At 38.5% G+C, this 21,578-nt stretch overlaps 2 protein-coding genes across 9 annotated transcripts in view; one reads left to right on the top strand and one right to left on the bottom strand.

Annotated features, from left to right (window-relative positions):
• LOC140480311 (WAS/WASL-interacting protein family member 3-like) overlaps window positions 1-2,221 on the top strand; it is a 102,502-nt gene extending 100,281 nt beyond the window's left edge. For all 7 annotated transcript variants that reach the window (XR_011961255.1, XM_072575026.1, XM_072575027.1 and 4 more), the window contains one exon: window positions 1,655-2,221. Coding sequence is in view for 6 of the 7 variants with exons in the window: in XM_072575026.1 (XP_072431127.1) it covers window positions 1,655-1,695 (41 nt within the window). In the remaining variant the exon portion in view is untranslated. The remainder of the gene's footprint in view (window positions 1-1,654) is intronic.
• Window positions 2,222-9,794: 7,573 nt separating this feature from the next.
• LOC140480312 (secernin-1-like) overlaps window positions 9,795-21,578 on the bottom strand; it is an 86,073-nt gene continuing 74,289 nt past the window's right edge. For both annotated transcript variants that reach the window (XM_072575032.1, XM_072575031.1), the window contains exons 7-9: window positions 19,036-19,216; window positions 14,540-14,705; window positions 9,795-13,311 (exon numbers count right to left, since the gene is read on the bottom strand). In XM_072575032.1, the coding sequence (XP_072431133.1) occupies window positions 14,547-14,705; window positions 19,036-19,216 (340 nt within the window). In that variant the 3' untranslated portion in view covers window positions 9,795-13,311; window positions 14,540-14,546. The remainder of the gene's footprint in view (window positions 13,312-14,539; window positions 14,706-19,035; window positions 19,217-21,578) is intronic.

The following is a 21,578-nucleotide window of genomic DNA, read 5'->3' as shown; positions in this document are numbered from 1 at the left end:
AGCCGTTATACCATTTCTAATTAACAATGCCACCCCCCCTCCTTTTTTACCTACACATATGTAACAATGATGTGGATGAAAATGTAGGTGATCTGATTAAATTTGTAGACAATATGGCAATTGGTAGAATTATAGACAGTGAGAGGGTTGTCAAAGGATACAGCAGGATACAGATCAATTGGAAAGTTGGGAGGAAAGATGGCCGATATTAATCCAGACAAGTGTAAGGTGATGCATTTTGGGAGGTCAAACTCAAGAGGAAAGTATACAGCTAATGGCAGGACCCTTGAGTGTAGATATACAGAAGGATCTTGGGTGCAAGTGGCAACACAAGTGGATAAAATGGTACAGAAGGCATACAGCTTGTGTACTTTCATCAGTCAGGCATTGTGTATAAAAGTTGGCAAGTCATTTTGCAGCTGAATAAAACTTCAGTTCGGCCACATCTGCAGTATTGTATGCAGTTTTTGGTTGCCACATTATAGGAAGGATGTGGAGGCATTGGAGAGAGCGCAAAACTGGTTTACGAGAATGTTGCCTGAATTGGAGTGTATTAGCTAGAAGGAGAGGTTGGAAAAACTTGTTTTTGGTAGAGTCTTGGAGGCTGAGGGACGGCCTGATGGAAGGATGCAAAATTGAGAGGTACAGATACAGTCCTTTCCCAAATGTCAAATACCAGGGGAAAACATTTAAGGTAAGGGAGGCACGGGGGAGGGGGTGGGGGTGGGGGAAGGTTTTTAAGAGGTTGGCAGGTACTTGGAACACACTACCAAGAAGGTGGGGTAGAAGCAGATACGATAGTTAAGTTTAAGAGGCATTGAGACAGATGCATGAGGGATATGGACAATGTGCAGGCAGATAGGATTAGTTTAGAATAATATGCTGGTGGGCCTGTTCCTATGCTGTAATGTTCTATATTCTAAAATGAGAAATACAAACATCGGTAATGTATGGATGTGGATATGCAGGTATCTTTGGCCCAAACTATCTCTTGTGTACTGTAAATTGTGTGTCAGTTCTCCATAGATTTGCTGGGTATGGAAAGAAAGTGGAATGACTAATATTGGGAAATCCACTGATGGAGTCAGTGGTACTAGGTGAAACAATTGAGAATATCATCACTTCAGGGCTATACCTTACTGCAAATTCCAGACATGAAAGACCAGAAGCAAACCTTTTGCATGATTTAAGTTTCTGCTGTACAGCAGACAATTGATTCAAATGATTGGTAAATCATTTTCATTATGACTGTAGTTTCCATTGAGAGTTTTCAATTGTCAAGTTCCTCCTAAAGCAGTGTAACATTTGGACATTACCTTGTAAATGCTTTGTCTGTATCGCCTCTACCACTAGAGAGAGAATGTAGGAGACGGCCTCTCTCCTCCATTTTATCCATAGTTCCCTGGTAACTATCATGGATTGCTGGTTTTGTGCACAGGTCCACTGAAATAGTAATTTTAGTTATTGGATTTTAGTAGTAAGAAGTAAATTTAATTTGATATTCTGAGTTTGGTTGAAATTTTGACATCCATGTAGTGTATATTTAATTCAACTTTACCATTTATTAGTCTTGATTTAAAAGAAAGGGACTTGGAAAATATAGCAAAGTTGTGATTTTACTTCCTGACTTTTTTCTACATGTTCTTTCTTCCAGTTAGCAACAAAACTCATCTGGCTACAACACCATTAAGATGAGCTGTTAATTTCATTGCTTGTGGTTGAGACCATCCATTGGGAGACAGCATGTGACATCACAGAAGAAAAATGTTTCTGTCTTGAATGTATTAAAATAGCTTTTCCTAAGTTTGTATGTGAAGAAAGTTGTTTTCATATTACTAAGGAACGCAAGTTTCTTCAAGTAATTAATAGTGACAGAAATCGTTCCATTGTTGATCACATTTATCTGTATCCTAGCAAAATAGTTAAAATCATTATAAATTAACATAATGATCGAAATGTACATTTTGACTTAAAAAAATTTATAAGTGCTGTCTGGACCGAGTAAGGATTATTTTAGATTTGTTGTATCAGTGTATATTAACCTATTTTAGATAAATAGATGTCAGGAAATCTGAATACTTCCAATTGAAGAGAATTATTTGTGAAAAATATTAAATGTTACTATGGATTGGAAATACTTCAGTTACAACTTATTGTTCCATTGTTAGTAACACTTAAATGGGAGCTTGTTTTTTTTTAAATATAAATTTCATGCACTCGCTCCTAGCTTTGGCATTAGTTTTGCTTTCTGTGTTTTTTTTAAGCAATTAAGATTTAACCTAAATTTCTACTCTCCTTTTTTAAGGTGCTTTTACACAACTGAATACCAAAATATAGTTTGGTTGTTGGTATATTCAGTATTGTTCCCTGCAGGTAACATTATTACATGTGGTTAAATATAAGAGTTTTGTGATGCCCACGTGTTTGGATTTGATCTGTTAAAGGGTAATCAAAATTTAATTCAGTTACTTAATTTATCCAATTATTCTAATTTCAATTTGCTACTATCTGTTTAAAAAAAACTTTTCCAGCTTTGGTTATAACTTTGCAACATCAATTGTTTTGTTAAAAAATAAAAATACAAATATAATGTCAGCTAACTGGACAAGTCAGAGCCCAGAGTGAAATTTAGCTCGATAGGGGTCAGTCAGCTCTGTTGACTAGACAGCTGGTTTGCATTAGAGTGAAACCAACAGCATAGGTTCAATTCCCTCACCAGCAAATGCTACCACGAAGGACTATCTGCTCCCCTTGCCAATCAAGGGGCATTTCATTTTATCGGTTATTGTGTAGTTACTTATAGGGCAGTTCAGGTAAGAAGGGCAGGTTTCCTTCTCAAAAACACTTTCATGATCCAGATTTTTTTTAAAAACAATTGCTGACAATGGTTTCATGATCATTATTTGGACTTTAACTTGATTTTGTTCATAAGGAATATAGATTTCAACATCTGCCATAGTGGGATCCAAACTCACATTCCCAGAACAGTCACCCAGGCCTTCAGATCATTTGTTTAGTGATAGTCCTATAATGCAACCTTCTCCCTTTCCTGCGAAGGCCATTGAAGCAATGAAGGTGGCTGAGCCAAAGGAATCTATGCAGCAAAATGGTTGAGTTGGTTGTGATTGTAAAAGCCTAACCATCTTCCCTTCCATTCGCTATAACCTAAGTGAATAGAAAGCCTTCATGCCTGATTCCCATTAAATTTTACCATGTGCTGTTGGTGAAAGGCTCTCTTTTTAAATAGTATTTCAATATCAAAGGCTATCCCCCTCTTTCTTCATTGAGAAAATTCAATATTTTTGTACACATCTGGACCAAAGTTACATGACAAAGTTAAGAGGTTATGGCAGAACCCAAGCTAGATATGTGTGAGGTAATGTTGTTTGTAATAGTATTATTGTCACTATCTGCTATGCTGATTGAGAGTAGGGGGATGGGTCAGTAATTGCTCAAATTGGATTTGTTCTGCTTTGTGTGGATAAGACTAAGTATGACATCATAATGAATCTTATCAGTGTCAACAGGAATCATGGGAAAATGCTTCAAGAGTTAATTATAACTGGCACAAAAAAAAGAGGATTGCAGTTCTTGAATATTAATTCATGTCAAGGACATTATGTAGTGGCTACTTCAAAAAGTATCAGTGAGTCACAAATGATCATGAGCATAGAACTGTACATCACAGGAACAGGCCTTTCAGCCCACAATGCTGTACCAAACAGGATGCTAAATTAAGATAATCCCTTCTACCAGCCCTTGGTCCAGATCCCTTCATTCCTTGCATATCCATGTGATTATCCAGAAGTCCCTTAAACACCCCTATCATATCTGCCCCCCACCCCCATCACCCTGGCAGTGCATTCTTGACTCCAACCACACACTAGTTTAAAAAAACCCTTGTATCTCCTTTGTACTTACCCCATCCCAAAATGCATGTTCCCTAGTATTAGGCATTTCAATGCTGGGAAAAAGAAAGATTGACTGTCAAAACAGTCCATGCTTAAAATGCAGCAAGGTCAGGACAAACATCCAGGTTCAGGATGGTAAGTAGCAATTACATTCACACCACTTAAGATAGGTAATGGAAAAGAGAATGCTTAACGATTGCCCCTGGAGAAACCAAACATTCCGTAGGTCTTGCAGCAGACTTAGAGCCTAATGACCCTCCTTCATAATTGATAGAAGCAAGTTGCTTGAATGTGGACTGAAGACAGGGTTGGGAGGTGAGAGTAGTGTAAATAAGTGATAGGTGGAGAAGTCAGAGAGAGAGGGAGAGACAGACACAATTAGGCAGGTGCGGTGGAAGTTAATAAGCCAGTGAGAAACAAAACTGATAATAGGTTGGCTGTGCTGCAAACTGCCCATTTGATGACAGGCCTAGAACAAAAACAATGCAGCACATGAGCAGGCCCTTTGGCCCGGCTAACCTGCGCTAGTACATTTTGCCCTTCACTTAAAAAAAACTGTCTTCACTTACAAGCTCTATTCATTTCCTATTCAGGTATTTGTCAGGTGCTTCTCAAATGCTGTGATTCCATCTGTTTGCAGCACGTTTCAGGCATTCACCACACTTTATGAAAAACTTGTCTCATACAATTCTTTTAAACAACCCTACATCTAACTTGTCTCTCTTAGTAATTGACCCCTCCACCCTGGGAAAATGCCTCTTTTCCACTCTGTCCCTATACTTCACAATCTTAAACTTCTATTAAGTTGCCCTTCAACTTGCGTTCCAGTGAAAATGAACCCAGTCATTCTTCATAGCTAAAATCCCCCATGCCAGGTAAGATCCTGGTAAACCTCTCCAAAGCATCCACATCCTGCTGGTTGTATGGTGACCAGAACTGTATGCAATATTCCAAGTGTGGCCTAACTAAAGTTTTATAAAGTTGCAGCATGACTTGCTTATCCTTATCCCTTTCCAATGAAGGCAAGCATGCCAGAGGCCTTTTTCACTTATCTACCTTCACTGCTACCTTCAGTTACCTGTGGACCTGCACACCCAGACCCCTGTGGTGTGGGGGTTGGTAAAGGACATCAAGTAGGTGGTTAGACCCTGAAAATATCAAACTTCATTAAGTAACATTCTCCTCCCCTCCCTTAGAACAGCATCTAATATTCCACTTGGAACCTTGCAGCCTTCAGGAATTGATATCAAGTCAATAATTTTAGGGTCTGAACACCTTCATGTCTTTTACCCCCCCCCCCCAATCATATGGGCTGTTTTTATTTCACCACAGCCCACCATTTTCCCCTGTATATGGTCCCCATCAGCTTTTTCTTCTTCTTTGGCTTACAGTTATCCATCTCTTTAAATAAGTGTCTGTCTCTTCCTCTGAGCTCTGTATCCATTAATCACTTACTCCTTTACACCAACACACTACTCCCTTCACCAATACAATTATAAGTATATATGCCATGTTATCTTGCTTCAATCAGTTCTGAGGGAGTGGGGTTGGACACCAAACATTGACTCTGCTTGCTCTCCACAGATACTGTCAGACCTACTGATTTTTCTCCAGCAATTTGTGTTTTTGTTTCAGATTTCCAGTAGCTGCAGTTCTTTGTTTTATTCTAGCTTCTGAGGAGTCGGTGCTCCCAAGGTGGTCATGGACCTAGCAACGGGAGATTCTGCAAAAAGTGTTTCATTTGTTAATAACACTCCAGGAACTTTGCATGGAATGCAGCTTCTGGTGGACGTGACTCAGCTCAAATATATGGAGTGGGAACATAACAGATCCTATGTTTCAGAAATCAAATTAGAAATCTTTAAAACTGCACAGATCTGCTGGGAGAGATGTAGATTATTTAAAACAAATATCAACAAAAACCTATATATTTACCTGTTTGTTCACATTTAACTTAATCAATTGTGTTATGTGTTAAATTTACAAAAAGTGAAAACTCATCAGTAATTATTTCACTTTGGGTTGGTTTGGTTATTGTGGTTTACTCTTTCCCAATGGGCATATTAAAAAAAAACTCTCCAACACTGCAGATGTGAAGCTTGGCCTATCCTCAGTAACTATCAAAACAAAAAACTCATCAATCCACACATCAGCAACCGAAGATTCCATCTCCCATAAATGTTGAAGGACTCTGGATTAGATACAGCACTTTACATACTTTAGTAGGCAACTCTCTTAAGAAGTCACCACTGATGTGGAGATCCAACAAACATATAAATCATGTTTATTGTGAAACACCACTCATTGATCTAGACAGTGTATCAGTGTCACAAAGAAGCATTAGAGAAATTCTATCAATAATACCTCCACTACATTCTCCAGTCTTGTCAGGATGACTGTTGAACAAATGCTAGCGTCTTTCTGAAGTTAGGTCTAAAGTATTCAGGCAAAAACCCTACAAATTCAACCTCAAATGGACTGAACATTGCCTTGATGACCAGAAATGATCCCCCATCTGAAATTGCTTTCACAATGCAAATGGGCATAAGCCCTTCTTCCTCGGATGCTGCCTGGCCTGCTGTGTTTTTCCAGCACCACACTTTTCAACTCTGGTCTCCAGCATCTGCAGTCTTCACAACGCAAATGGCCAAGAACCAGGGGTACAAAGAAAATGCTTCAAAAGGCAGATGGTCTGAAAAGTGGAGCAAGCATTAGTTTTAATAATTGAGGGAAGCTTCATCCAGAATGGTGACTCATTTGTCAACCAAGCTGCAATACGATGAGTCACAGCGTCTTAATGATGAAGCAGAGCACTGGCAGGGAAGTAGCAGCACATCCTGCAGTGCAGATCCCACTTTCTTATGAGACAGCTGACACCATGTGCTCAGCCATCTGTGTCAACGAATGGCCTGTTCAGCCCCACAGCAAAAATGTCTGGCCCTGAATGGGCTTCATCCTCGCATTGAGGGACAACCAATGATGAAGAAAATGAGAGAGAAAATCTTTAGAAATATTATGCTGGAACAATGTTAATAAGTCACATACTTGGATAAATATGGATTGATTAAAGAAAGAAAATGCCTGACACCCCAAAGCACACATGCACAGAAACTCTGCCAATACCGTCATTCCGCCACATGCACTCGTATTTGTGGTTATTTTGGCGTTTTTTGTAAACAAATAGGGGGGGTGTTTCAAAGTGTCACATGCAGAACTTCCTGTATCCACAACGTGAACCTTTCAGGGGTGTCAGGAAAAAAACCTTAAAAAAAATGACACTGACTTTACTTAAAAGAAAAAAAAAGTGTTTGTTACTGCATAAATAAAACTCAACCACAGAATGTCAAGGCGGATATTATGGTTAGTGCAATGCATAAGGACTTTCAGAAAAAGGTGTCTGATGAAATGCTACAGTACAAGCTTGTCAACAGTGTTGAACCCTGTGGAATAAAAACATTGGCATCATGGATCAAGTTGGTTGAGTGAAAGAAAACAAACAGTTGGTCTTTGGATTATAAGGAGGTATATAGTTGGTAAGCCGGAGGTTTGTTATTTGGACAAATGCTTTTCTTGATCTATATTGTTTAATAGAGTGTACAGGACAGTGTCAAAATTTGCAGATTCAAAATTAAGTATTACCAACATGTGGATGATAGACTTCAAGAAAGCCAGAGTCAGACTGACATGGGGAAATTGTCAGATAAAAAAAAACTTAATGCAGTGAAGCAAAGCAACCCATAATAAGCAAGAATGAGTATAGGCAGTGTAAAAGGTTACATTCTAAAGGGGGTGTAGGAGAAGAATGACCTAGGGACAATATATGCACAAACTGGTTAAAGGGAGCAGGCTAGTTTGAGAAAGCAGTTGTTCAGGTATATGGGAACTTGAGCCTTATGAATAATATATACCATACAACATAGTCATGGTAATTATGAAATACTAGTTCAGACACAACAGGAATATGGAGCCCAATTCTAAGCATCATACTTGGGAAGGATGCAAAAGATTTAGAATGGGAATATTTACAGAAATGAAGTTTTCCTCTGCGGAACAAGTCGAGGAAAAATGAGCAATGCTAAGGCTGTTTTCTTTGCAGAAGGTCGACAGGTTTGGATAGAGATATTCACATTCAAGAGGGGTCCAGAGTAGGTAGTAACGGTGGCAGGGTCAAGAACCAGGTGCTATTGATTTACAGCAAATACATCAGAGGCAATAAGAGATAAGAATGTTTTAATGCAGCAAGTGATTGGATTGCACTGCTTGTATGGCAGATTTAATTTCAGATAATTATTCAATTAGAATGCTGTAGAGAAAAAAATTGCCAACTCACAGGGGAACAAGTAGGGAATGGTTCTCAGAGAGGTAGCAGGGAGATGATAGGATGAATGGCATCCTTCCATGTTGTTAGCATTCTATGACTCATCTGATTTTTGTTTTTTAATTTTGGTTCCACATTTGATAATTTCACCATTCACAATCAAACAGCCAATGCCTGGGAGATAATCCTTTCTACATCAATAATCCTACATCATTTCCTTCTAACTTTTAATCTACAATCTTTAACAGCGTTGGTCAACTAACTTTCTCATTAAAAGTATCAGTTATATTTTGTTTAATAATGTTCTTAAGCAGCATCTTGCGACGTTTGTCACATTAAAATGTACAATATGAATAGAAGACATTACTGCTGTAAATTGTTAGCACTCAAATATTCTTAGACCAGATTATTAATGTAAAATTAATGGCTTGGTCAATACATTGAGTTCCCAGAACCTAATTAAAATTACTTAGAAGTAGCAATAATATGGTTTATCTTATATTAAATCCAAAGATTATAAGCAGGTTGGTCTTTCCATTGCATAATATGCTCCAGATAAATAGACTAGCGTCTTAAGAGTGTGATTAGATGAGGTAAATTAAGGAATAGCTGCATAATTTGGGAGATTGAACAGTTATTAAAAAGGAGCAAAGTTTGAACGAACGCTTTAACAAGGACAAAGAATATTTTGAAGGGTACCTCGAGAACCAGGTGGCAGTAGCTAGGGCTGCAGAGTTATACCAGGATTAGCTCCAAGCTACACCACATACAGGACAGAAAGTACTGGAGGTTACAAATGAAACAGACTGAGAATATTTATATGCAAAATGTGTGGAGTGCCTGATATCTGAAAATGAATGTAAAAACAGGAGAAGGATAAAAATACAAATGTTGCAAATAAAGAAATGACGACAGAAAATGCTTGAAGCACCCAACTGGTCTGTCATCATCTTCAAAGAGACAAGTTAACATTTAACTTGCTGTGGATTTCTAGCATCTCCCTTTGAAGAACAAAGTTATTGTTAATACTGAATCAACATTTTTAAATTATTCACTCACGTAAGATATATGTGCTTAGCTTCATTCTGTAGAAATATGGTTCAATTATCATCTGGAACAAGTGACTAATTCAAGAGATGAATCCAACTAATTGACAGATGAAGTTGGCAGAACAATTCATCAAGGAGTTGCTTGGTAGCATTTACACATATGGTCAGGAAACTCTGGGGGCACCTCTCTTTCATTCTTCTACATACCACCCCACTCAGATGAAGGGACTATTATACAAACCTAATTGAGAGTTAGATTTCAATTGGACTGAGAAAATCATTCAATTCACGACAAGTACAGCTACTGGGAGTAGTTATGTGCAAAGTGGATTATTCATTCACAAGCCAAAGTTTTCTTAGCCAAGATACAAATGAAAAGGCAATTAGGCATTCTTTGTTCACAAATAGACATGGGTGGAATAACAATGTATTTTGCCATTTAATCATAATGTTTCTGGAAAACTTTAAAAGGAAATAGATCTGAAATTGTGGTAGCAAAGCAATACTTGAACAAGATTATGTTTACAAATTTACCTTTACCTCAACTATATTTGTGTCACACAAAGCAGAAAAGTACAGATTCATTTTTTTTAAATTATGGAAGTAGTGAGTCCCGCATTATCAAAAAATGTATCCACTAACCAACTAAATCAGTGATTCAACTACATAATTTATAAGCCTTGTGAATATACAAGAAATTCCTATCATGATTCAATAACTATACCACTCAACACTCCAACTAGACTTTTAATTCTGATTTCCAAGCAATGAAAAAGGGACATGTTAAATAAGGCTAGAAAATAATGCCAAGTAAATGAATCTCATAAAACGTGCAAGTTCAAAATTTAATCATCTCAAGTGATGGAGCAAGTAAGTATTCTTACCACCATGGTTCTTTTTTGAAAAGATTAGTATGGACATTAAAAAGTTTTGTACTTTTTCTCCCCCTCCTTATGCCTATATTTTAGTTTACAACTTACCACCAGAGGCTGCCCAAGAGCAGTCTGGACTTACTTTTCAAGTGTTTCCTGCTCTTGTGAAGTTGTTTATTTCCACATATCGCTACACAGCAGTGCTAGATTTGGTACACTATCACTCTAGCTAAACAAAAGCAATATTTAGTTTAGTACAAGATCTCCTTACAAACAGCAATGTTGGGGATTGTGCAATTACATTGGAAATCTCAAATATAGACTTGCCTACTACCTCATGGTGCACAGTACATCGACTCTTTGAATCACAGACTATAGCACTATGTTTTATATTCCCAAGATTAAATCCTCCAAAGATGTTGAGTCCCTAATGAGCAAAGTTAGCAATGTTGTAATGCAGAATAGCAATTTTGATTTGAACTAATTGAAAAGACCAAACACTTCTTAACAAAAACTTACAAAATGAGTATGAAGAGTAGCAAGCAGATTTAGAGAACTTTCATCCCTATTTGGATTATTGGGGTCAGTTTGTACAATAAAACATTGGCAAAGTTTTCTCATCAATTCTGGTGTATGTTTTCCAAATAACAAGGGTGTCTGAAATTGTTGTACATGGATTTTGTAGAAAGTTTGGAACAGTTATACAGAATCTTGTGTAAACAACAACAAAATAGGCCTCCATTTGGAATCTTCTACACTCTCTTGACTAGAAGATATATGCATGCATGGGTACATTGCAAGACATTGAAATTTTCATTTGTTTATTATAGCATTGTTATTCTCTGCACATCATTGTTCGGCAAGAGGAAAAACAGATCAATCTATATCATGGCTGTAAAGAAAGAAAGTGATTCTGACATCAGTTCTAATGAGGACCTTAAACTGCCATCATCATGATGAAACTCCAATCGTTAATACATTAATTGTCAAATGAGAGTTAACATGACAAAGAAAACAGACATAGAACCATTATCATTGAAATGTCCAAACAAAGCACTTAATCTTGTCACACAATTCTTTAGTGATGATGAACACTGATGCAGCTGCTGATTGTAAGCACAGGATTCACATCTTGACAAATAGTACACAACAGATCACATGTAGTTCAGCCTCCCGATTTATGCAATAAATCAAACAATAATGATAATATGATTTCACAAGAAATAACTATAGTTGATTACAATTCAAGTTCAAGGGCCAGTAATTTCATTTCATTGTCCTATTGGGTGTAACCATGTAAAAACATTAAATGTTAACACATCCATTTGTTCAATAGATACACGTTAGTTACTGATTAAGCCAGAACAAATTTATAAATCCATAAATGGACTTAATTGTCACAAAGTTACCATGAGCTATTGCAGGAGTCAAGTTATAGAATGCAGACATTACTGAAACAAAGTAAGCTGGGATAATTAAGTCGCAAAAGTAATAGATGACTTTTGTAATGACTGGTTAAACAACTAATTATGCTAGATCCTTAGTTATGTGGCACCATAACGTAACATAGTGGGCGGCACGGTGGCACAGTGGTTAGCACTGTTGCCTCACAGCGCCAGAGATCCGGGTTCAATTCCCGCCTCAGGCGACTAACTGTGTGGAGTTTGTGTGGGTTTCCTCCGGGTGCTCCAGTTTCCTCCCACAATCCAAAGATGTGCATGTCAGGTGAATTGGCCATGCTAAATTGCCCGTAGTGTTAGGTATGGGTGGGTTGCGCTTCGGCGGGGCGGTGTGGACTTGTTGGGCCGAAGGGCCTGTTTCCACACTGTAAGTAATCTAATCTAATCTAATCAACTGATAATACAGCATCATATCACGCAAGATGAAGGAGATAATTCTGTCCAAATATTTAACAGAGAAAGGTGATCTGTCTTTCTGTACTTAAGCAAAGTAACAAACTAAATATACTATGTTCATTCATTAGTATCAACTGGACAATACCAAAAGGCCTAGGATAAAGACCAACCAGGCAGTGAGACACACAAACACCAACCCTTGCTAGTTAATAAGTCATGACAATAAACAAAACAACAGGAGAATTGACATTTCGGGCATAAGCCTGAAACGTCGATTCTCCTGTTCCTTGGATGCTGCCTGACCTGCTGTGCTTTTCCAGCAACACATTTTTAAACTCTGATTTCCAGCAACGGCAGTCCTCATTTTCTCCTAATAAACAAAACAGTCATGCTTATTTTCTGCATAACAGAACCTGTATTTTTGATACAATGACCAATATGCTGCAATTTATAAATCGGGATTAATAAACCAGAAAACATCCTGAAAATAAATGATGCCTAATTGTGCAAAACACGTGAAAAGTTAAATAATATAATCAGAGAGCAAAGCTTGAACTACAACAAATGCAGCTGTAACAGAGCTCCATGCAGTGCATAGTTCATTCTTGCATACACTAATGTACAATATTTTGAATTTTATTTAAATGATTTTTTTTAAAAACTGAATTCAAGGTTCTGGAGTTCTAATTCATGTTAAAAATGAAAGTTTGTATCCCAGTACTGTGGTAACTGGCATCTGCTGAGGGATCAGACTCAATTGCAATTAATTATTCTCAAGTATAAGGAATTTCATAAAATACATGCTGCAGCATATCAAACCACAACCAGCTAACCAGAAAGAGAGAAAACCTCAGGTCAAATCAAATTTGACAAGATTTACCAAAAAGAAAAAAAAGGAAAATACCATACGAAGGGCATCAATGATGACTCACTGCTGATTATGCCATGCTCGTTAGCTTGTCACCTGACCATTCTTTACTCAATGAATCAGTTTGAAGGATGTAAATGCTATCGTGACAATCATAAAGCATTTAGAAGGTCCTGCTTTATATTATTTCTGCATGCACACTACCAACAACCAACTGGCTGCTTCCTATCACTAGACACAAAGATTAGACAACACACAATTGGATGTTTGAGGATTTTACTTCAGGGAGTAGCTGAGTTATCTGGAATAAAAGACAAACCAAGCGACAGTGAGTCTCCTCTTTTTACTTTACGTAAGAGACAATAATTTGTCTTGAACAGCTCCTCACCCTGGTTTTCAGAAAGGCCTAAAAAAGACCAATGGGGCACTACTAAGAGCTGAAAAAGAGAAAAAAAATTCAGAACATAATTAAAGTTTAGCATTGGAAAATTCATTAAAGCTTCTCCTTCTAATACAATAATTCTACCAACTGTTTTGAACAATCACAATATTTGTGGTTGAGTATTTTGTTATGTTTATCTCAACACTTGTGGTTCTTTTGTAAACAAAGATTTTCTCCACAATTGATGAAAATTTACTTTCCACTAATTGCCATTTAAAGTACCTGGTCATACTTAACTCCACTTGAAGTCAGTATTTTTACCTTCTGTATATATGTCTTAAATTCTTTTAGGACGAAACATGAATAAATCTGTAAATTATGTCCAAAGTTTAGTACATTGAATAAGAGTTAACAGTGATAGAACTTTGAAGCTTCAAAATCAAAATATTTGAGTCCTGGTATGATGCCTGATCATTGTTCCTGACAGTGAAGGTAGATACTCATTTCTTTGCCTCATATATCAAATACAGACACCATATGTACCTTCACAAAGAAACAAAATGGTGTCTGGCAATGCAGCTACTGATACGCTACCAACTCCTTTTGACGTTCTATTTTAAAAACAAAATTTGCAATCATCATTTGATTACCATTGGAAAGAAAAACGTATAGCTGCTCTATGATCAGTAAACCCAATTAAATTAAAATTTTTCTAATTAAGGTTTTTTTAAAAAAAACAAACTTGTAAATAAAAATCTACTTGCTCACAGGTGATTTGGTTAACATAGGAACAAATAAAACAAAATTCCCAGAAGGTTGAAATTAGAACAGCAAAATGCTGAAAAGAATGTTCCTTTCCACATATGCTACCTGACCTGTTGAGTATTTTCAGTAATTTTTACTTTGATTTCCAGCATCCATAGCATTTTGTTTCTGCATTGTTTTGTAGACTAGGAATTTGTTTGTTTACAGTGTCCTGAATGGAGGAAGTCGAGACATCAAAATCCCCAAGGATACATGATATGTTGCGGAATTTGAAGAACGTGTTACTGGATTGTCTTGCTTGAAACACTTTGGATGAAACGAAATATTTTAAATAGGTACACCTAACCTCACCACTTCTACAGTTCTTACTTCCCATTCTAATTGGGTGCTTAAAGAATACTTTAGCATTGTACTTGAAAACATTAACTATACTCATCTCTTTACATCAATTTTGAAACACATGCTGTCTTACTCTATTAAATTACGTATTGCTGGTTAGCTTAAAACTAGAAACTTACACAAACGTCACTTGTAGAATTTAATTTCAGTGTCCACACAATCATAGAAGAGGTCAGCAAATTCTGAAGGGTCAACAGGTCCTTCACACTTTAAGATGTCCTGCATGGCTTCCAGACCTTGTTTTTCCAAATCCAGCATGGTTTTCCAAAGCTTCTGCCCTGTATCCTACAGAGAAAAATGACCATTTCAGAAAGCTTTTAAATTGGTTCTCTGATTAAGGATGTTAATGGCAGGACAGAATTTGTGGCCATCACTAGTTTGCTGCATTGCTGTTGCTGCCATGCCACTCTCTTGGACTGCACCAACTGATTACACAAATGAACAAGGTAGATTTGATATTTTAAAGGAAATTTTCAGGTAATTTTTAAAATGACAAACTAACAGATTTTGCGGTGTCTTTAAAATTATATTCAAACTGTCCTTATCAAGTCAAGATTCTCTTCCCTATTATGTACTTAACTGCATACTACTGTCCTTTAATACCAGATTAGTCTGTGCTCCACCCCTCCCTCCACACCAGACCCCTCTCACTTGAAACTCTATTCACAACTTGCTTTGCTTCAAAGCCTCCTAAAATGCTTCTTTAGCCAGGTTTTGGTGTCTCAATCCACTCTTTCAAGTTTTGTTTTGCATTAAGAATTTGTATCCAACATGCCAAACATCTCTCAATGACAATTCTCCACACACTAAAGTGAAAAGACTACAGCCTGGTCACAGTGACTGAGCTACAATAAAGCCTGTCAAAGCAGATTTATCAAACACTCTGGTGTGCAATGCTATGCATATAATGAGGAGATTGCCAGGTCTCTAAGATTTCAGTCACATTATCTGACATTTGTTTGCACTTGTTCCCTTGGCGATACAACCATATTCCTAACTATCTGCACAGATTATAATCTAGGTTACTGTGCTAGAAGAGTAAAAGTGCTTTCCTCAGCAACACTGATGTGCAGCAGGCTCAGAAACACCTAATTCCATCCCCTTGCTGTGGAAATGATTTTACCGCAAACCCTTGGAGACATTCAAAGCAGTATTTTTGAGCATGATTTGTGTGTAGTGACCACACAGTAATATACAACTGTGAATGACTTTTTACTGCTTTTCACAGACAATGCTATTCACTAAAAGACAGTGAGAGATCGTCTTGTGTTTTGCTATTGTTAGAAGGCTAAATAGCTAATCATTAAGATGAGTTTTTTCCATTGTTTATCTGCAGATCAAAATATAATATCAATAGAAATTATTGTTTTACAGCTTGGTGGTGGCGGCTCCCATTTCATCTCCCTCTCTAAGGAAGTAAGTATCCTAAATTATTTGAGGCTTGAACTACAGGTAATACCTTGCTAATGTAAAATGTCCCAAATGTACCTCAACCAGTGCAGAGCTTCAACCCCATGCATCGTGGAGGTTGACATCATTAGGAACAGCATGTTCACCATCAAGACAAATGGAGCTCACCAGACACCTGGAAAGCCAGCAAATGTAACTGAAAACTGTATTCCGCCTGTCGTTTTGGTACTGAATGCTGCTTTGATGCTAAAGTCATCTCCCTGCTGCACAAACTGAATGTGGCCTTGGGAGTTGGGGTGGGGAGTTGGGGTGGGTTGGTTCCATGGGTCTGTCCATGCATGCGTTGCTTGACCTTTTAGATTGTGCTCCAGAGGGTTGCAAACTCAGCAGATTGTGGCACCAATCAGGTCGTGCTGAGTTGATGGAATTCGCTAGCTCACCACTTCTCATCGGACCTGGACCGGATTCTCTCCTAGCTAATCCCACAGCCCTGAATCAGCCAAATCTGATGAAGCCTCAATCCACCTATCCACTCATCCATCTGTCACACCATCCACTTTTTCAACTCCTACTCACTAACATACTGTTTAAAAATCCCATCTCTGTTCAGTGTGTTAGCAAATGAATTAATTTACCGGATTAGGGCAATTTGTGCTGTAAATAAAAAGGGGCATGGCTTGGATTGCCCGATCTTACCACTGCGTAAGGATTTAGTTACACATATTCGAGGCCTCTGACACTGGAGGCTAGGTCCTGAAATGCGGGGAAGGATGCAGGGTAAACAGTTACAGAAACCGCAATCTGGTGGTGGCTGCTACCTTTGGACGATCTGGGCCATCATCTTTGGCGGAGACACAGGAATAACTTTTTTTTTAAAAACTCAAAGTTATCCTTTATGTTCTCTTGTTCAGCAAGTGCACATGGTTTGCCGGGATGCAATTCGGTACATAACAGGACCTCAGTGAGATGACCGTTATGCGTGGGAGTGTCAGAGAGGACCATTTCATCTAAAGCAATATCACATCCAGATGGAAAGCTTCATATTAAACCTCCCCACCATCACCAACACACACCCCATCAGCTGGAATTCCTTAATAACAGAGATAGAGGAGAAGATGGAATTGGAATACTAAGTGAAAAGTGTAATATGTTGCCACACTCCAGTGCCATTGAGTTACAGCAGATATTAAGAGATGACTAACGTATAATTAAAACAGAGCTCTTCCTTTCTGTGCTTGTTCGACATCAGGCTGGCGGCGGGGTTGGATCTTTCAGCCTGAAAGATACACCAGGCCTCTGGCCCAAAAGCTCTCTATGGCAAGGAGTTCCAAAGAGCTCTCCACGCAGAGGAAATTAATCTTCATCTCAGTCTCAACCTGGTACCCCTTTATTCTGAGATTATGCCCTCTGGCCCTAAACTCTCCCAGGAGGGGAAACATTCACTCAGCATTTATCCTGTCAAGCTCCTTAACAATCCTATATGTTACACTGAGATCATCTCTCATTCTTCCAAACTCCAGTGAGTAGAGTTCTAACCTGTGTAGCCTTTGCTCACAAAACAATCCCTCCACACCAGGGATCATCCTCATGAACCTTCTCTGAACTGCCTCCAATGAAATGGTACCTTTCCTTTAAATAAGGGATTTAGTAAGGAGGGCCATGGAATGTCTCTGCATGGACTGTTGACACAGTATCCAGAGGCTGGCATCGAACCTGGGTCCCTGGCGCTGTGGGACAGCAGTGCTAACTACTGAACCATCATGCCACCCTTAATGTTGACACACTGCCACCCATTTTTCAAACAGGGCCATCATGGAGCAGATGAGAGCCCAGTTACAATGGCAATTCGGATGCTTGGCAAGGTCGGGAGCTGGGGTTGCACTATGGTCCAGAGAGAGTGCTACATAATCTGAGAACATGGTCTGCACAACTGGAACAGACAAGGAGGGGAATCTCCAGAGAAGGATGATGAAATCATTGAGCAGGAGGAACATCACCTTCAACACGACAGCATGTCAGAATGTGGGTGCAACACATCAGAGAGGATTTAATTGACACTCGGCTCCAATAGATAAGTGGGTGCACCGATCACTCAGTAAATATAAATTTGTTACAGCTCAGAAAACAAGTCGACCCTGTCTGTCCCCAGAAGCAAACGCAACTTCTGTTGGTTTGTTTCTTTCCCTTCATTTTTGCTGTTTCTGAATAAATGCAACGGTATTCAGCTGTTTAAAGGCTTTCCAGTTTGTGATGCTCCCACATTGAACAATGGGTATGTGTTATACTAACTGGGTACTGGGGAATGAGTAGCACTCTTTTAGACAGGGTTGTTCACTGAGGGGACGAGATGAAGGACATGCAACCTGTACAGCTTAGGTAGCCATACATACATAAATTAGATTAGATTAGATTACTTACAGTGTGGAAACAGGCCCTTCGGCCCAACAAGTCCACACCGCCCCGCCGAAGCGTACCCACCCATACCCCTACATCTACATCTACATCAACCCCTTACCTAAATGTGCCCAAGTTCGTAATGACAGGTTAGCTATGCCATCTACGTACGCTTAGAAGCATTTAGTTTTAGTTCTAGTTCTGTTCCCACTATGTACAGAGTGAAAGGCAACACCTACTGGATTTTTAAAATGACACCATCCCTGGGAATGCTGGGAGGTCCTGGCATTGGCAAGTACTTCTGCCTCTGGCAAGGAGAGAGTTAGGATGGGTGAGACAAAGAGCTGCAATGCACAGGAAATGAAGTGTTCTTCGGGCAGTAGTCACAGAAAATTCACTAGAGCACATGGAGAGAAACCCTCCATGATCCTTAGTTGATTTCAGCCCAGCCTGTCCATCCGGCCTAACTTAAAAAAATAAAACAAAGTAAAATATGGGGAATGAGTAAAACTTTGGACTGTTAGATATAGTTCCTTGCGTATACAGCTGTTTAATTAAAAGGCTTTGCTTAAAACTATTTTTAAAGCATTTCTGTAGCTGAAAGATAATGCCAAATTAAATAAGCTTATATCCAAAAATATAATTTCACCTTAGAAGAAATAATTGATTTGTCTGGACCTCCCATGAATACATCATTCAGTATAAAGGTTTATTATGAAAGTTACTGAGCGATCCAGGAAAATCACTGAAAAGTGTAATTAAAAAGTGTCAACAAATTGAATCTAATGAAATTTTTGGCGACATATCTTACCTCCTCAGTTCCCATAACTGCTCTGGCACATTCATGAGCCTGATACAGCTCATGTCTACGGTCGACCGTGCTCCGGAAACGAGGTTGCTGCTTTACTGGGTCCTCATTACCAAAGCTCGGGGATTGTGTTTTAGGGACTGGCTTGACATTATCTACAAAGATGAAAGGTTTGAAGATGGACCTAAAGCAAACAAATCAGAGTTTTCTTTTATATTAGTAGTGGAACACAGTCTCCTTTCAGTCTGCTACTTAACTCTAGGAAATACCGTGCACACATAATACAAGTGAAAATTGGTCAGCAATTTGCACAGGTTTTATGGCACTCTAAAATTAACACTGGAGAAATGTATTTCTGAGCACAGTGCCAAAACTTGCCCCTTGGATTTGGTCACGGCTGCAGTTATAAACCTAGAAGATTCAGCTAAAACAGGGGGAGTCTCATTACTAGAATATCTACAGAGTTAGAGCCCAATTTTCATGTACTTTGTTGACCACATGAATCATTGGTGCCATCAGACATCTAACCGTTAAATATTTTCTTCAGAATTGGTTTAATTCCAGAATATCATCAGACAACCAGCCTGAAGAGAAATTTCAAAACTGAGGACAACTTCACTACTGCTTTTATATTAGAGAATCTCTGAAGGTATTAGAATTTAGAATTAACATTTGGTTGTTTTTATATACTTGCCTTCCTGCAGAACTGAGCACTTCAGCTGGGCTTGATTTATCATCACACAAGTTAATTGAGTTTACAAAAGAGTCTAGTTTTATGGATGGTCAGAAGAAAAACTGATCTTCCACCTCTTAATAATATTTTCTTGTAATATTTATTGCAGCTCCTTTACAACAGACTATAGTCCAACATCGTGGCACAATTTAGCTTTGGAAAGTGATGGCAAAGGCAGAAAACAAATATTTGGACTTACACAATAGACTGAGAAAAACCACAATTTGCTATACAGCAGATAGAAAAAGTACATCAAACAATCTAGAATAGCAGGACAAAGCCAAGACATCATGTAGACACCAAATAATAATTGCGTCCTTGCTTAAATACATTACTGACAGGTCTCAAGATTTGTAGAAATGTTAAGGACAATTAAAATAAATCAATCTCACTTCAGGGGCCTGATGGCAGTGGGAAAGTTCTGCAGTTTTATGTTCTTAGATTTTCTACAGAGGCTGTTTTATCTATTGATTGCTGAATCACAGAATTATAGAATTGTTACAGCTTGGAAGAAAGCCATTTGGTCTATTGTGGTCTGTTCCAAATCCCCAAATAAGCACTTGGTGCCTTCAGCTCCCTTCTCCCTGGAACCCAGCAAAATTCTTCCTTTTCAGATATCAACCTAATTCCCTGTTGAATGTTTCAACTGAATCGGCTTCCCCCACACTCTGGCAGGACAGTGCATTCCAGACCACAACCACTGTTTGCATTAAAAAAAAGTGTTTCTTCATTCACGCTTATTCTTCTGTTGTCAATTACTTTAAAACTGTGCCCTCTAGCTTTCAATCTTTTCCCAAGTGGGGATGATTTCTCAAATCTACACTGTCCAGATGCCTCCAAATCTTCTCAGCATTTTGTCCAAGAACAGTCTTCTCCAACATATTTTTGTGACCACAATTCCTCACTGCTAGACTCATTCTCACAAAGACTGGAATGCGTACTTGTGCTAGGATATAACATTAGAGTTTTACTAGGATCACTGAATGTGCTAAGAGCATAAGTGTAGCTCTTCAATAATAAAATGCTGCCAAAACCTTTTGGTGTCTGAGGCTCTGAACCATGAAATAAATAAAAGTTAAGTTAGGTTGGTGGGCAGTTTGAACTTCTCCCTACTATATATCATAGAACAAGGAGGTGGGGTCTTGGTTGTGAATGGACAGACTTGGCTTTTTTGGAGGAAATCTCAGACTCCTTATTTCCAATTTAACCTTAATCAGGGCATTGGACTTTGAAACAGATTACTGTTAATCTGCCAAATAACATTTTCAATGGTGTACCAGCACTGCGTGTGGCATTTTCACACAATTTCTACCTGAACAACAGCTGATTCTGGGTGGAACGTAATGAAATAGTGCCCAGGATTGTGAAACTTTAAGCAAATGTTTCATCCATATCAACTTTACACTGGAGTTTCTGTTCTGCAATATTGATTCAAAATTGCACTCACCCCAAGCAGTCTCCACCTGGAAATCTGGGAACATTCCATGATGGAGAGGGTGTTTCACTATCCTTAAGGGGGGACATAAAGGCAAGTTGCAGTAATAGAGGAGGAGGGGGTGGGAGGGGAAGGGGTAAGGAGTGGTTTATGAACCTCATTGTGTTCCAAAACATTAGGCACACAGGGTCACATTAATCGGTTAATGCCCCACAGCTGCAATGCCTCAGTTCTGTTTCTCTTATTAATGCTGCAAATATCTGATTTTGGTTTGAGAGAACTCAAATTTAGCCATTTAAATCGGTGTTTGGTGCTCAACATCTGTAACCAGTATTCATTTAAACCACTGAAGCCTCTTTCTTTGAATGTAGCACTCAA

Source organism: Chiloscyllium punctatum, chromosome 8 (genome assembly GCF_047496795.1).
Source record: "Chiloscyllium punctatum isolate Juve2018m chromosome 8, sChiPun1.3, whole genome shotgun sequence".
NCBI classification, from domain to species: Eukaryota; Metazoa; Chordata; class Chondrichthyes; order Orectolobiformes; family Hemiscylliidae; genus Chiloscyllium; species Chiloscyllium punctatum.
This window is presented reverse-complemented; position numbering and strand designations above follow the sequence as displayed.